General features: G+C 43.5%; 1 protein-coding gene across 6 annotated transcripts in view; it reads left to right on the top strand.

Annotated features, from left to right (window-relative positions):
* The window catches only part of dgkz (diacylglycerol kinase zeta), a 549,506-nt gene that overhangs the window by 366,890 nt on the left and 168,211 nt on the right, over window positions 1-14,405 (top strand). For all 6 annotated transcript variants that reach the window (XM_033039211.1, XM_033039212.1, XM_033039207.1 and 3 more), the window contains 5 exons: window positions 1,946-2,006; window positions 7,162-7,275; window positions 8,708-8,848; window positions 12,596-12,674; window positions 14,251-14,306. In XM_033039211.1, coding sequence (XP_032895102.1) covers window positions 1,946-2,006; window positions 7,162-7,275; window positions 8,708-8,848; window positions 12,596-12,674; window positions 14,251-14,306 — 451 coding nt within the window. The remainder of the gene's footprint in view (window positions 1-1,945; window positions 2,007-7,161; window positions 7,276-8,707; window positions 8,849-12,595; window positions 12,675-14,250; window positions 14,307-14,405) is intronic.

Genomic DNA, 14,405 nt, shown 5'->3' with positions numbered 1-14,405 from the left:
GCGACATTATTTTACTTATCAACTAAGTATGACCAAATGGGGATGAGTTATGAAACCAACAGCAGCTTGGCTGTGGACAGGAGGGTCATTTTAAATGGGAAAAAAGTTCTGTTGGGTTCTTTGGCAAAACTTTTTCCAACGGCTTTCGAAGGGATTCCCTCCCTCAGTGTTGGGTTAAAGTAGTTTGTATCAGACCACATCAATGCCCAAGGTGATTGGTATTCAAATCCATAGAAAGAGTGAGCATGGTGCGATCACCCTCCCTCCAATGTCATTTATTTGCTGTCTGTTGGAGGTTGCTATGCTTTCTATTCTGAATCTTCATGCCTGCTCATGTATGGTCAGCTTCAGATGGGGAAGGGGGCGGGGGGAACTCTGGGAAGCAGACCCCCCCCCCCCCCCCCCCCCCCCCCAGCGGCGCTGTCCTTTTACAGCCGCTTCCCACCACAGTTCCAGGGTCAAAGGCGTGGCAGGTTCCGCGGATCAGTCGCTACGAGAGTAGCATTGCTCGGCCTAACTTTCGGCTTCCAAGATGCAGGTAAATTTTCTGGCCTTATCTTAGAGGAAAAAATAGTGTCTTGGACGCCGCGTGTATAGAGAGGTAAAGAAAGCATATGGTATGCTTGTTTTCATGTAGGGTCATTAAGTATAAGAGTCCGGAAGAAATGCTGCAGCTTTATATTTTTTAGTTAGGCCCCAACTGGGGTACTGTGTGCAGTTCTGGTCACCCCATTACAAGAAGAATGTGCAGGCTTTGGAGAGATTGCAGAAGGGATTTGCTGGAATGTTGCTTGGATTAAAGGTTATTAACTAAGGTGAGGTTTGACAGACTTGGATTGTAATCTCCAGAGTATCAGAGGCTGAGGGTAGACCTGATAGAAGTATGTGAAATTATGAGACACCGATAGGGAGAACAGTCAGAACCTTTTTTCCAGGATGAATGAAAATGTCAAAGCATAGTTTCAAGGTGAGAGGGGCAAAGTTGAAAGATGATTTTTTTTTTTTTACACAGAGAATGGTGTGTGTCTGGAACATGCTGCCAGGGTTGCAGTTGAGGCAGATATGATAGTGGCATTTAAGAGGATTTTAAATAGGCACATGGAGATGGAGGGATAGGGAGCATGAGTAGGCAGAGGAGATGAATTTAACTTAATGTCAAGTCAAGTCAAGTCAAGTTAATTCGTCACATACACATACGAGATGTGCAGTGAAATGGAAAGTGGCAATGCTCGCGGACTTTGTGCAAAAAGACAAACAAACAAACAACCAACCAAAGAAACTACAAACAGAATGTTTGTATGTCATGAAGGAACTGCAGATGCTGGAAGATCGAAGGTACACAAAAATGCTGGAGAAACTCAGCGGGTGCAGCAGCATCTATGGAGCGAAGGAAATAGGCGACGTTTCGGGCCGAAACCCTTCTTCAGACTGATGGGGGGTGGGGGGGAGAAGGAAGGAAAAAGGGAGGAGGAGGAGCCCGAGGGCAGGGGGATGGGAGGAGACAGCTTGAGGGTTAAGGAAGGGGAGGAGACAGCAAGGGCTAGCAAAACTGGGAGAATTCATCGTTCATGCCATCATGCATTGTATGTCATGTTTTGCATGGACACTGTGGGCTAAAGGGCCAGTTCATGTCCTGTTCTGTTCGATGTTCTATGTCTAAAGTAGAAGCATAAGAGTTGGAGCCGAATGTTCTATGTCTAGAGTGGAAGCACTAGTTGGAGCAGAATTGAGAAATGTTCTCACGGTGTTTATCTTGAGCTCCTCCAGATGGCGCTCCAGCTACAGTTTTTAGAGGTCTGCGAACAATCTTCAAAGAGATTTTTCACTGTGTTTACAGCATCTAAGTGGTGAATCTGTAACCACTATTGTGATGTCTAATAGGTTATCGCTTTCTTCAAAGTTTATGTTAGATTTTGTTTTTAATGTCTTGCTTTGTTCTCTGCAGGTTAGAACTATACCGAAAGGTGCAGAATTTACGAATTTTGGCCTGTGGTGGTGATGGCACTGTAAGTGTAAATGTTGAATATACACTTGTACTTTCTTTAGTGCGTGAATTAGTCTCTTGTGATTCAATTCACAAGGTATCATTTTGTTTCTAGGATAATTAAGTGAATGTTTTGGCTGTGTCAATGTCTTTTTTTTGTATGTGTTTACTCTATTTAATCTTTGGAAAGACTGAAGTCATTTATAATTTCTACTGATGACTCCATTTCCCATTCACGGACTCCATCGCCTTCCCTTTCTTATGCCAACTCAACCTTCCTTGTAGGTAGGCACAAAATGCTGAAGTAACTCAGCGGGTCAGGCATCATCTCTGGAGAAAAGGAATGGGTGACATTTCGGGTCAAGGCCCTTCTTTGGACTCGTCACCTGTTCCTTTTGTCTCCAGAGATGCTGCCTGATCCGTTGAGTTACTCCAGCATTTTGTGCCTATCTTCGGTGTAAACCAGCATCTGCAGTTCCTTCCTACGCATTTTGTCAAGCTTCCCGTATCCTTGTGTTCCCATCAGTCTTGAGCTAATCTCATAGTCACATATCCTTTGCATTATAATTGCCACCCGATCTCACCTCCACAATACTGGCAAACTCTTTATCCTCCTTATTCCCTTTAACAGTCCTCTACTTTCCCATGTCCACCAATGCCTAGATGCTGGGACCTAAGAATTTATTCCTCAGTGCACAGGAGGCTGAGGGATGATTATATGGAGATGCATAAAATCAAGAGAGGAATAGATAGGCTGATTGAGTCTTTTTCCCGTGGGTAAGGTTTAAAAGGTCTTTTATTGTCACATGTGCCAATTAAGGTACAGTGATATTCGTATTACCATACAGCCATATTAAAAAAAGCAACAAGACACACAACTACCTAAAAGTTAACATAAACATCCACCACAGTGGATTCCCCACATTCCTCACTGATGAAAGGCAATAAAGTCTAATCTTCCCTCCCGTGGTCGGGGCAGTCGAACCATCCGTTGGGGTGATCAAAGAAGCTCCTGCAGCCAGCAGTCGAAGCCCCCGCATCGGGGGCGATTGATACTCCCGCATCGGGGCAGTCGAAGCTCCTGCGGCTTGGAGCTCCCGAGGTCAGTCTCTAACCAGAGACGGCGAGCTCCACGATGTTAAAGTCCGCAGGCTCCCGCGGTTGGAGCTCCCGAAGTCGGTCTCCAGCAGAGGCCGCCAACTCCACGATGTTGGCCGCAGTGTGGACGGAGATACGATAGGGAAAATAATCGCATCTCCGTCGAGGTAAGAGATTTAAAAAAGTTTCCCCACCCCCCACATAAAACAAACTAAAGAACACTAAAACATACATTTAACGCATACCATAAAACAACAGAGAAGGAAGGGACAGACAGACTGTTTGCGAGGCAGCCATTGCTGTCCACACAATTAGGGTAAGGGAATCAAGAACTACCTTTAAGGTGAGGAGGAAAAGAATTAATAGGGTGGCGGGAATGTGAAATAAGCTGCCAGAGGAATTAGTTGAAGCTAGTACAATAAAAACATTTAAAAGTCTTTTGGACAGGTACATGGGTAGGAAAGATTTAGAGGGATATAAACCAAACAGAATTAAGCTGAAGCTTAGATGAAGCATGTTGATCATCATGTATGAGTTGGACTGAAGGGCCCTGAAGGGTTTGTGCTGTTTGACTCTATGACTAATGCTTGCTAAAGATTCCTGCCTCTACCACCTGTTGTGTTTCTCCAACATCCCACAAATCAATCCCTACACTGAGCTCCGAGTGCTAAGGCATCTGATTATTGGTGTAATTATCTGCGTTATGCCGTCTTGGGGGACGGTGCTGATGTTATTTGCAATTGCTGTGAGATTGGATGGGGGGGGGACGGACGGACGGGCTCTCCTATTTGCCTTCTGAAGGCTGGACATCAGTTTGCTTTGTCGGCTGCTTGATATTAGACAATAGGTGCAGGAGTTGGCCATTCGGCCCTTTGAGCCAGCACCGCCATTCAATGTGATGATATTCTGACATAAATGATTCAATTTTCATCGTTTTGAAAACAAGCAACACTTCGAGGATTTCTATTTGCTTGATATCATGATTACAATCGTCATCCTTCCTTCTCCACAATCCGCTGTTGTTGCCTTAATTTTCATCCTTGAAATACAGTGCATCCATGGAGAAGCCCTGGAGGTTTTCAGGTCTGCTTTTTTTTTTTGAAATGGAGCTCCATTGGTTTCCAAAGTAAATGTCTTATCCCATCATTTGCAAGTTCTGTGCTGTTCAGCTGTGATCAGGTGTTTGATTTTTAGTTGTTGTAACACTCTGCATTTTCAATTGTCTTTCTACCCATTGGTAATCTGCCTCGACTTTTCTGAAAACATGTTGATAGGACAAAGGGTTTGAATGTGGAGGCGGAAACGATGGGGGGTGGTTGTTGATGGGAAGTCTGGTGTTTACAGCATATCATGGGAATAACAATTTTGGAATTGTATAATTTAGTGGAGCTTGGAGCTGGAGTAAGCAGCAATATTTTTGAGATCAGAGTGGTGCTAACCAAACAAATTGTCACACAGTATAAGGTTGGTAGTGGTGATTTATTTTTGTATTGTTTTCATAACTATAGTTTCACATCATTTGTAAAGTAAGGAGGGCTCCATGAACAAGGACATTTAATAAAGTAAAATAAATTGAGAGAGCAGAGGCACAGAAAAGTGAGGGGAGTATTGAAATGCAAAGGGTAACAGGCTGGGACAGAACAAAAAAAAGTCTACAATGCCGAGCAAATCGAGAATTAGTAAAAAAAAATTAAAAATCAAAGTCTTTATTTGAATCCATGCTATAGTCACACTCTGGCCACCCCCTCTTATCCCCTCTTCCATCAGGGAAGAGGTATAGCAGTCCCCAGATTCAGGGACAGTTTCTTCCTAACTGTTATCAGGCAACTGAACCATCCTGCCAACAACTAGAGAGCGGTCCTGATCTAGTAGCTACCTCATTGGAGACATTCGGAATATCTTTGATCAGACTTTACTGGACCTTATCTTGCACTAAACGTTAGTCACGTTATTCCCTTTATCACGTATATCTGTACACTGTTGATGACTCGATTGTAATCATGTATTGTCTTTCCGCTCTCTGGTTAGCATGCAACAAAAGCTTTTCACTGTACCTCAGTACATGTGACAATAAACTATCTAAACGATTGGTAATATGATAGATGAGTTGACAGCACTGATGGCCAGAGTTGACTGTGATCTGTGATGTGGTTGGAGAGAGACCAGGAATATATTCCAGACTATTTGATGTTACAACAGAGTAGGCCAAAGGGAAAGTAGGTGGGGTAGCACCATTAATCAAGGAAATTATCGGAGAGCTGTTTTGTGATGTGGGGGCAATGGATAATAATGTACTTATAACACAGAACAGTACAGTTTAGGAACAGGCTCTTCTTGACGCCAGGTTAAACTAATCTCCTCTACCTGCACTTGATCCACCCCTCCAATCCCTGCATGTCCACATGCCTATCTAAAAGCCTGTTAAATGCAGAATCGGATGGGATTGAAATCATGAATAGCAAGGCAAATAAGACATGGCTGTGAATAGTCAATGGGCTCCAAAATGTGTTGTCTTGTTAGGGCAGGGAATAAATGGGGAAACATTTGGGGCATGTTTGAGGGGAATTATAATGGTCACTGGATATTTTAATCGACATACTGTTTGGATGTTGGATATTGTTGGATAACAAGGATATTGTGCTAATACAATTTTTAGAGTGCAGCAGGGATTGGTGTTTAGAACATTCTTTTATGGAAACTACCTAGATACAGGCTGTTTTAGATGTGGTCATGAGTAACGGGGAAGGATTAATAAGAGATCTTGTGGTTAAAAATCCCCTTAAAGATATTGACCATAATATCATAGAACGGGACTAGTTTCTGGGTGAACACCAAAGGACTAGAACCAATGTTTTCAACTTAAATGTTTAAGAGCGACCATAATGGTATGAAGGTGGAGTTGCCTAACGTGGACTAGGAAAATAAGATGAGATACAAGTCAGTGGATGAGCAGTGGCAGGTATTCAACCAGCTGGTCTATAACATTCAGGAATTTATCCCACAAAGAGAGAAAGTGATTCCCTGAGGAAGAGGCACGATCTGTGGTTAACAAAGGTGGTCAAGGATGCAGCATCTCTGGAGAGAGGGTATGGGTGACGTTTCGGGTTGAACTAATCGAAGTTGAACTGAAGACATTTGTAGGAAGGAACTGCAGATATTGGTTTACATGGAAGATAGACACATAATGCTGGAAGGTTAGAAGGGTCTCGACCCAAAATTTCACCCATTCCTTCTCTCCAGAGATGCTGCCTGTCCCGCTGAGTTACTCCAGAATATCTTCAGTTTAAACCTGCCTCTGCCATTCCTTCCTACACATGAAGTTAAGGTAGGGCATTCCAAGTTGCAAGAGCTGGTGGTAGCGCCAAGGATTGGCAAGCGTTTGCGATTCAGCAATGAAAGAACAAAAAGCTCATATGAAGGGAGAAAATTGATTTTAGAGAGAAAAGCTATGTGCAATGTCAAGATATTGTATTTTCATAGACACATAAATAAGAAGGTAGTCGAAAGGGTGTGGACCTTTGGAGAATGAGGCTGGTGAATTAATAATAGGAAGCAAAGAAATAGCAGTTATGTTGTCAGTTTTTTTTCATCAATCTTCACTATGAAGATCTTTGCCATTATCCCTAAGACAGGTTAATTACAAAATACAAGGAGGAACAAGGGATAATGTAATTGAGAATTATTAAAGCAATTTTCATGCTAGTAATACCAATAAAATATTTCATGGTGCTCATTATGTGTAGTATTCGGGTGAATAATGAAATGAAAGATTTATAGCAAGTTTTTGTTGAGCGATACAAAATGGATAACTGTAGAAAATGGACGTTTCTGACGTGGATAGTTCTTGAACAGAACCCTTAAGTAACCTGGGAACTTCCTGAATCAGCATTGTCATGGATTACTTCCAATTTATTTTAAAAGGTGCAAATGCTGACTAAATAAATAGAGATTACTATGTTATCGTTTATTGGGGCAGGTTAAAATAATCCATTTGATTTGATTCTGCAAGTTAGGATGAGATGCACTATGTAGATAGCCTGATGAATGCTTTGTTTCATCTGAATTCCTTTTTCCTCTAGGTGGGATGGATTCTTTCCATTTTGGATCAATTACAGCTGAACCCTCCGCCTCCTGTAGCTGTACTTCCCCTGGGAACAGGAAATGACCTGGCAAGGACCCTAAATTGGGGCGGGGTAAGTGAGATTAAAGTAGCATGGAGGTTGAATGACCATTTTAGGTAGCCAAATTCTGAAAAACATCTGAATGCTGCTTAGGAATTTCATTCATTTGTCCTGTCGAGGCTTATGATTTGTTTTTGTTTTTAGTTGGATAAAGTCACTTGCTTTTGTACATTATCAACATTTAGTTGCCATTCAGGATATGGTGGACTTGTTATCGCTGGAGCTGCTTGATATCTGAAATTCATTTGTTTTTGCACCCATTCACCTCTAAAGGTTAACATGCAATCAGTTCCCAGCAGCTCCAAAGCTTTTCTCAAATGTTATCTGCAAAATCCTAGCCAGGGTCCAATATTGCCACACCACCAGCTATCGGAATATTGTACCTTGGGGAAGAGAATGCACATGAGAATATTACTAGATGGGATAGCAAGGGGTTCTGATGCTCAGGTCCTTCCTGCTATTTGTGTTGTGCATAGATATGGAGCTGATGAAGAAAGGAAGAAAATAATTTACTTCTGAATGGTTTTCTTGGATAAGATGATTAATGAACCATGTGGTGGCGATTCCCAGCAGAGTGGCACTGTCTAACCATTTTGCAGTCTCTGATGTACTGTTTCACGAAGGTTACTACAGCAGGATATTATACAATCTCGTGGCTAACCAGAATATTTAACAGACACCCAAAGCTATATCATTGCATTGCAGACACTCGTTGCATTTAATGCTTTTGACCAAGGTGGATTTCAGTCAAATATCTCAGATGACAGGGTAAAGTTAATCCAGACCAATGTGTTAAATTTAACTCTTTATTCTGTTATTTCACATCACAGGATTTGGTGCCACTGACCAATTAGTGTTCATTATCGACCACTACCGTTGCCCTCAACTGGGCAGCCTGCCAAGCCATTTCAGAGAGCAATTAGGAGTCAACTACACTGCTACAGTGTGGGTCTCATGGGTCAGGGTAGATGAAGAGATCAGGTTTTCATAGCAAAAGACCATTAGTAAATACGGTTGGGGGTTACGAGTATGTGATAGATTCATGGGGGCTAATATTAACTTTTGGTTCTAGATTAGACAATTGCATGAAGTTACACTCCAGCTGTCAGGGTGGGCTTCATGCACATGTTTCCAGCTCAGCAGTTCTGAAAAGTAATCCACTAACACCTATATCACCCTACCCTTTGCTCTGAGGACCTCCTGGTATTGAGCTCTTGGTTTTGAGTTATATGTCGAGATGACCATTGCTGAAGAAGAAAAAAAATCCCTTGGCAACTGGAGAGAAATATATATATATAATTAAGTTCTCCTGTTTAGATCCTGGGTTGCAGTTTAGTGGGCAAGAAGAATTTATTAATACCAAAATCTATTTCTGTCTTGGATAGAAGGTTGCACGGATGAGTGTTTCTTTACACCTCCTAATCTGCTTCTGTCATGGGTTCAGGGATATACAGATGAGCCCGTTTCCAAGATCCTGTCCCATGTGGAAGATGGGAACATCGTGCAGCTGGACCGATGGAATCTGTTTGTGGAAAGAAATGCAGACGCAGTCCCAGATGAGCGAGATGAAACAGCAGCTGAAAGGGTCAGTATGAGAGGGCCCGGCCCTCGAGTGTGTCCCACCGCCACAGAGTGTTGCCTTCCACATGCGCTCCAGTGATAGTCCCCTGACAATGCTCAGTGAGTGAGCTCCAGCCAGCTAACACCTTCCACTGTTAACTATTTGCCACACTAAAATACTTTGCCCTTTTGTCGTTCCTTTTGAGAAGGGCAGTGGCGTTGCGAACAATAGACCCTGATAGCCAATTTTGCACCGGGACCTGTATTCACGACAAGTATTGCGTCTGAGCAGAGGAAACCCACTGGTTCCATCTGACCTAGGAGCTCGGGTAATGGACGGATCAGCTGGTCTCATGTCCGCTCTACAGAAAGAAGGGTTGATAAAACATCTTTCACAAACTGAGCCAAATAGAATACTAATGCACCCCTTGGTAATGGTGGAAGAAAACTCTAAATAATGTGCACAAAAACTTCTTAGTGACTGGACATTGCAGACTTATCAAAACCGACTGGGATCAGGGTGGGGGTTGGAGGATGTAGGGGTAGGGGTTGGCTGCCGTCTACCCAAGTAGACGTGCTATGGCATGGGATTAGGGAGGAGGGCTATGAGGCTCTCCGGGTCAGTGGGAGTCAGTGAGAAATGGATCAGGAGTAGCATCTGGTGATCACATCAGGAACCAGTATCGATTGGGACCGGAATTTCCACTGGGAAGATTTCAGGTTGGATGGACTAGAGTGGTGGGATGAGGGTGGGAGTTGCTAGAAATATGGAAAACCAAAGCAGGCCATTTCACCTTCCTCAGCTGCAACTGTTTTTGCAATCATCCAAATTCACCACTGTTCCTCCTTTCTCCCTGTTTCCTTAATCTCCTTAAGCTTTGGAACTATATTTAACCCCTCTTTAAATAAATGTCATGGCTTGATCCCAACTACTTTGTGTGAAAGAGAATTCATTCCACAGGTTCGCAGCTCTTTGGTGAAAACATTTTTTCCTCATCTCAGGACTTACCACAGAAAATAGACACAAAATGCTGGAGTAACTCAGCGGGACAGGCAGCATCTCTGGATAGAAGGAATGGGTGACGTTTTGGGTTGAGGCCCTTCTTCACCCATTCCTTCTATCCAGAGATGCTGCCTGTCTCGCTGAGTTACTCCAGCATTTTGTGTCTATCTTTGGTGTAAACCAGCATCTGCAGTTCCACCCTGCACTCAACTTCACCACTAATTTCCATCCTGCAACTCAAATTCCCTTGGACCATCTCCGACATCTCCCCACCTTTCTACATCTCACCGTCTCCACCACAGGAAACAGACTATTGACCGACATCTACTGCAAACCTACTGACTCCCATAGCTATCTGGACTACACTTCTTCCCACCCTGCTTCCTTTAAAGACTCTATCCCCTAATTCCAATTCCCCCGTCTACGCCGCATCTGCGCCCAGGATGAGGTGTTCCATACCAGGGCATTGGAGATGTCCGCATTCTTTAGGAAACGGGGGTTCCCCTCTTCCATTGTAGATGAGGCTCTCACTAGGGTCTCCTCGATATCGAGCAGCTTACTCCCCTCTTACTCCCATTCCCCCCATTCGTAACAAGGACAGAGTCCCCCTTGTCCTCACCTTCCACTCCATCAGCCGTCGCATCCAGCATATAATCCTCCAACATTTTCGCCACCTCCAACGGGATCCCACTAGTGGCCACATCTTCCCATCTCCACCCCTTTCTGCTTTCCACAGAGACCGTTCCCTCCGAAACTCTCAGGTCAGCTCGTCCCTTCCTACCCTAACCACCCCCTCCCCAGGTACTTTCCTCTGCAACCGCAGGAGATGCAACACCTGGCCCTATACCTCTCCCTTCAACTCCATCCAAGGACCCAAACAGTCTTTCCAGGTGGGGCAGAGGTTCACTTGCACCTCCTCCAACCTCATGTACTGTATTCGCTGCTCCAGGTGTCAACTTCTCTACATCGGCGAGACCAAGCGCAGGCTCGGCGATCGTTTCGCTTTACACCTCTGCTCAGTCCAGCTTAACCTACCTGATCTCCCGGTAGCTCATCACTTCAACTCCCCCTCCCACTTCCAATCTGACCTTTCTGTCCTGGGCCTCCTCCATTGTCAGAGTGAGGCCCAGCGCAAATTGGAGGAACAGCACCTCATATTTCGCTTAATATTTTATATTATTGAACATTGACTTCTCTAACTTCAGATAACCCTTGCATTCTCTCTCCATCCCCTTCCCCTTCCCAGTTCTCCCACTTGTCTTACTGTCTCTGACTACATTCTATCTTTGTCCCGCCCCCTTCCCTGACACCAGTCTGAAGAAGGGTCTCGACCCGAAACGTCACCCATTCCTTCTCTCCAGAGATGCTGCCTCACCCGCTGAGTTACTCCAGCATTTTGTGTCTTTCTTCCATTTAAACCAGCATCTGCAGTTCTTTCCTACACATCTGCAGTCCCTTCCTACACAATGACTCATTGTACATCTTTAGGCTGTGACTCCTGGTTTAGAACTTGCCCCATCATCAGGAACAATCTCCCTATATCTAGTTTGTCTTTTCTCCATTTGAATTTTGTACGTTTTAAAGAGGTCCACTCTCATTCTTCTTAACTCTAACAAATATAAACTCAGAAATCCCAATCTCTCCTCATATGAGGAGACATAAGAGGAGACATTGGGACTGCTGAGTTTATATTTGCTATAGTTTAGAAGGACGAGGTAACAATATTATCTAATTGAATATTAAGCAATATTATCAGATCAACGTAGGTTTGAGTAGAGCTTGTGTCCGTTTTTAGCTTGTTTCTGCCTCATGTGGCACGTCCAGTTTCAACTCTGTTGTTTCTGTCCTGTGCTGTACCACATGTTCTCTCTGACACCACTCCACAATGGCCCTACTCATTTCTTGTTACTGTGGTAACCCTCACATCCTTGCTCTAGTCGACAGATCCCTTTGCTCATCCGCCTTTGCTCTGTTTGTGGTCCTTCTCTACCCAGGGAGTTGTCATCACCCACTTCCCCCTTCACTGGCGTGCAACCCTTTGATGGGCCCTTCTCACCTAGTACTGGTCAGTGGCTAATAATCGCACCTCTGCAGAGCTCTTTGTTATTTTAAAGACTTTAAACAGGGTTCCTCTGAGTTATTTTTTTTATTGAGAAAAGAGCCATCCTGTTCAGCCTTTCCTAATCATCATAACCCTTCATTATTTTCAACGTTACTTGCATGTTTTCAAAGTCCTACATGTTCAAGAAGGAACTTCAGATGCTGGAAAAAGATAAAATTGCTGGAGAAACCCAACGGGTGCGGCAGCATCTATGGAGCGAAGGAAATAGGCAACGTTTCGGCCCGAAACGTTGCCTATTTCCTTCGCTCCATAGATGTTGCCGCACCCGCTGAGTTTCTCCAGCAATTTTGTCTACTTTCAGTCCTATATTGTTTCCTATGATGGAGACGAGAGCTGTACACAGTCCTCTAAAATGGAGAGTGTTATTGGGGATAGGGAACAATCTGCATGTACAGGTTTGTTTTCTGCTCTGGGATGAGCCACCAGGTGAAGGAGCAGGTTCCAGTGGGGCATTGGAGAACCAGTGACCACGGCATCCTGTGCTTAGATAACTCTTCCAGTGGGCCTCTCACTTTACTAATGACTGGGTCATGCAACATTTATATACGAGCCATCAGTGCTGTTGTAATCCCCCCTCATGTTATTTTCACTGTCTGTTATTACCCTGCAGTCTTATCACAAAGATCTATTTGCCTCTTTCTTCACAGCTACCACTTGATGTCTTCAACAACTACTTCAGCCTTGGCTTTGATGCCCACGTAACTCTCGAGTTTCACGAGTCCAGAGGTATGTTGATGTGAGAAACGTGGATTTTCATTTATTCCCAGAATAGTACCTTGCTCCAAACTATGCTCAATCTCTCAGAGAATCACATTGTCACATTGAAAAGGAGGTCCATTACACGATGGTGTTCTGACTTGCATTTTGTGTGCCATCTAGGCTTGGCACGTGTCCACAGCAGACCATCTGAAACCCATGCCTCATCAACAGTTAACAGTTGATCAGTATCAAGTACTGTAATTGTACTTCTTTGGAATCCCCATTGCCACCCATTGATTGTATTCCTTCTGTGACCTTCCCCTTCTTCCCCAACTCCATCCACAACAGTATGAATCTACTATTACCACACAGGTTTATGATGACATGGTGCTTTTTCAAGCACAATTGCTGACATTGACTGCTTGTTATTGTTGACTGTTATTTTAGTTTGTGAATGACCAGTGTTTCTGCTCACACTCTTACTCACATACAGTCACTCACTCACTCCCTCATTCACACTCGCACTCATTCCCTCACATATGCACTCGTTCACTCACATACACAAGCACTCTCTCGCAAGATAACATGCCACTTATTTAATTAATTAATTGAATTAATTGATTAATTAATTAATTAATGCTTTATTGATCCCCTCAGGGAAATTCAGATGTCCAGAAGCCCCCAACCAACAAACCCACAGATTCAAAACGAACGCAGACAGAAAATACATAGAATACAATGTGGACACTACCTGAGAGCAATAAATACTTTAAAAAACCAATAATTAACAATTAAAAATTAAAAATTGCAAAATGCATTTTAATTGAAATGAATTATAAAATCTAATGGCTGCAGGGGTGAAGGATCTCCTGAACCGCTCCGTTCTACAGGGCAGGGAGAGGAGCCGGTTGTTGTTCCGAGTGTTCTTTTGGCTCTCCAGAATTACATGGAGGGGATGCCCGGGGTTTTTCAGGATGGCCTGCACCTTGTGCCTCATACGCCTCTCAAGCACCTCCATCCCAGAGTCTACTCTCCCCTCCAGCACTGAGCTAGCTCGTTTAACCAGTTTGACCAGCTTCTTGTTGTTTTTTGCACTAATGCTGTTGCCCCAGCAGACAACAGCGTAGAAAATAACACTTGCAACCACAGTGTTGTAAAACATGTGCAGCATATCATTACACACATTGAAGGATTTGAGCCTTCTGAGGAAAAAGAGTCTGCTCTGGCCTTTTTTGTAGAGGGAGTCAGAGTTGACAGACCAGTCCAGTTTGTTATCAAGTTGCACTCCAAGGTAAATGTCAAGTTTATCATGTTAATTTTCCTTTGTTAAACCAGACAGTAGTGATTTTATGGATTAAACACAGGTTTTCTCGTGATGGAGGGTTTGGCTAGATGTCAGCTTAAAAAGATTTAGAAAGTTTCAATGCAAAATCGGTTCTGGCTTTCTGGCTTTTAAAAGGGCAATATTTATTTTTAGCCAGATTTACTGATTGATGGTTGTAAATGGGGAATGGTGGACGTGCTCAATGCGGAGTGACAGGCTGAGTGATTTGTATTTCATTATTATAGTAAGCTGTCACTAACGCTTACATTCCTGTTTCAGAGGCTAAACCAGAGAAATTTAGCAGTCGATTTTGGAATAAAATGTTCTACGCTGGGGTAAGTGGCATGAAGTTTAGGCCACCAACTGTTGAATTTGCAGTGTTAACCAAACATTTCCGTGTGCTTTTCATTGTTGCTCCTCTCGGTAATATTGCC

This window comes from Amblyraja radiata, chromosome 20 (genome assembly GCF_010909765.2).
Source record: "Amblyraja radiata isolate CabotCenter1 chromosome 20, sAmbRad1.1.pri, whole genome shotgun sequence".
Taxonomy (NCBI): Eukaryota; Metazoa; Chordata; class Chondrichthyes; order Rajiformes; family Rajidae; genus Amblyraja; species Amblyraja radiata.
This window is presented reverse-complemented; position numbering and strand designations above follow the sequence as displayed.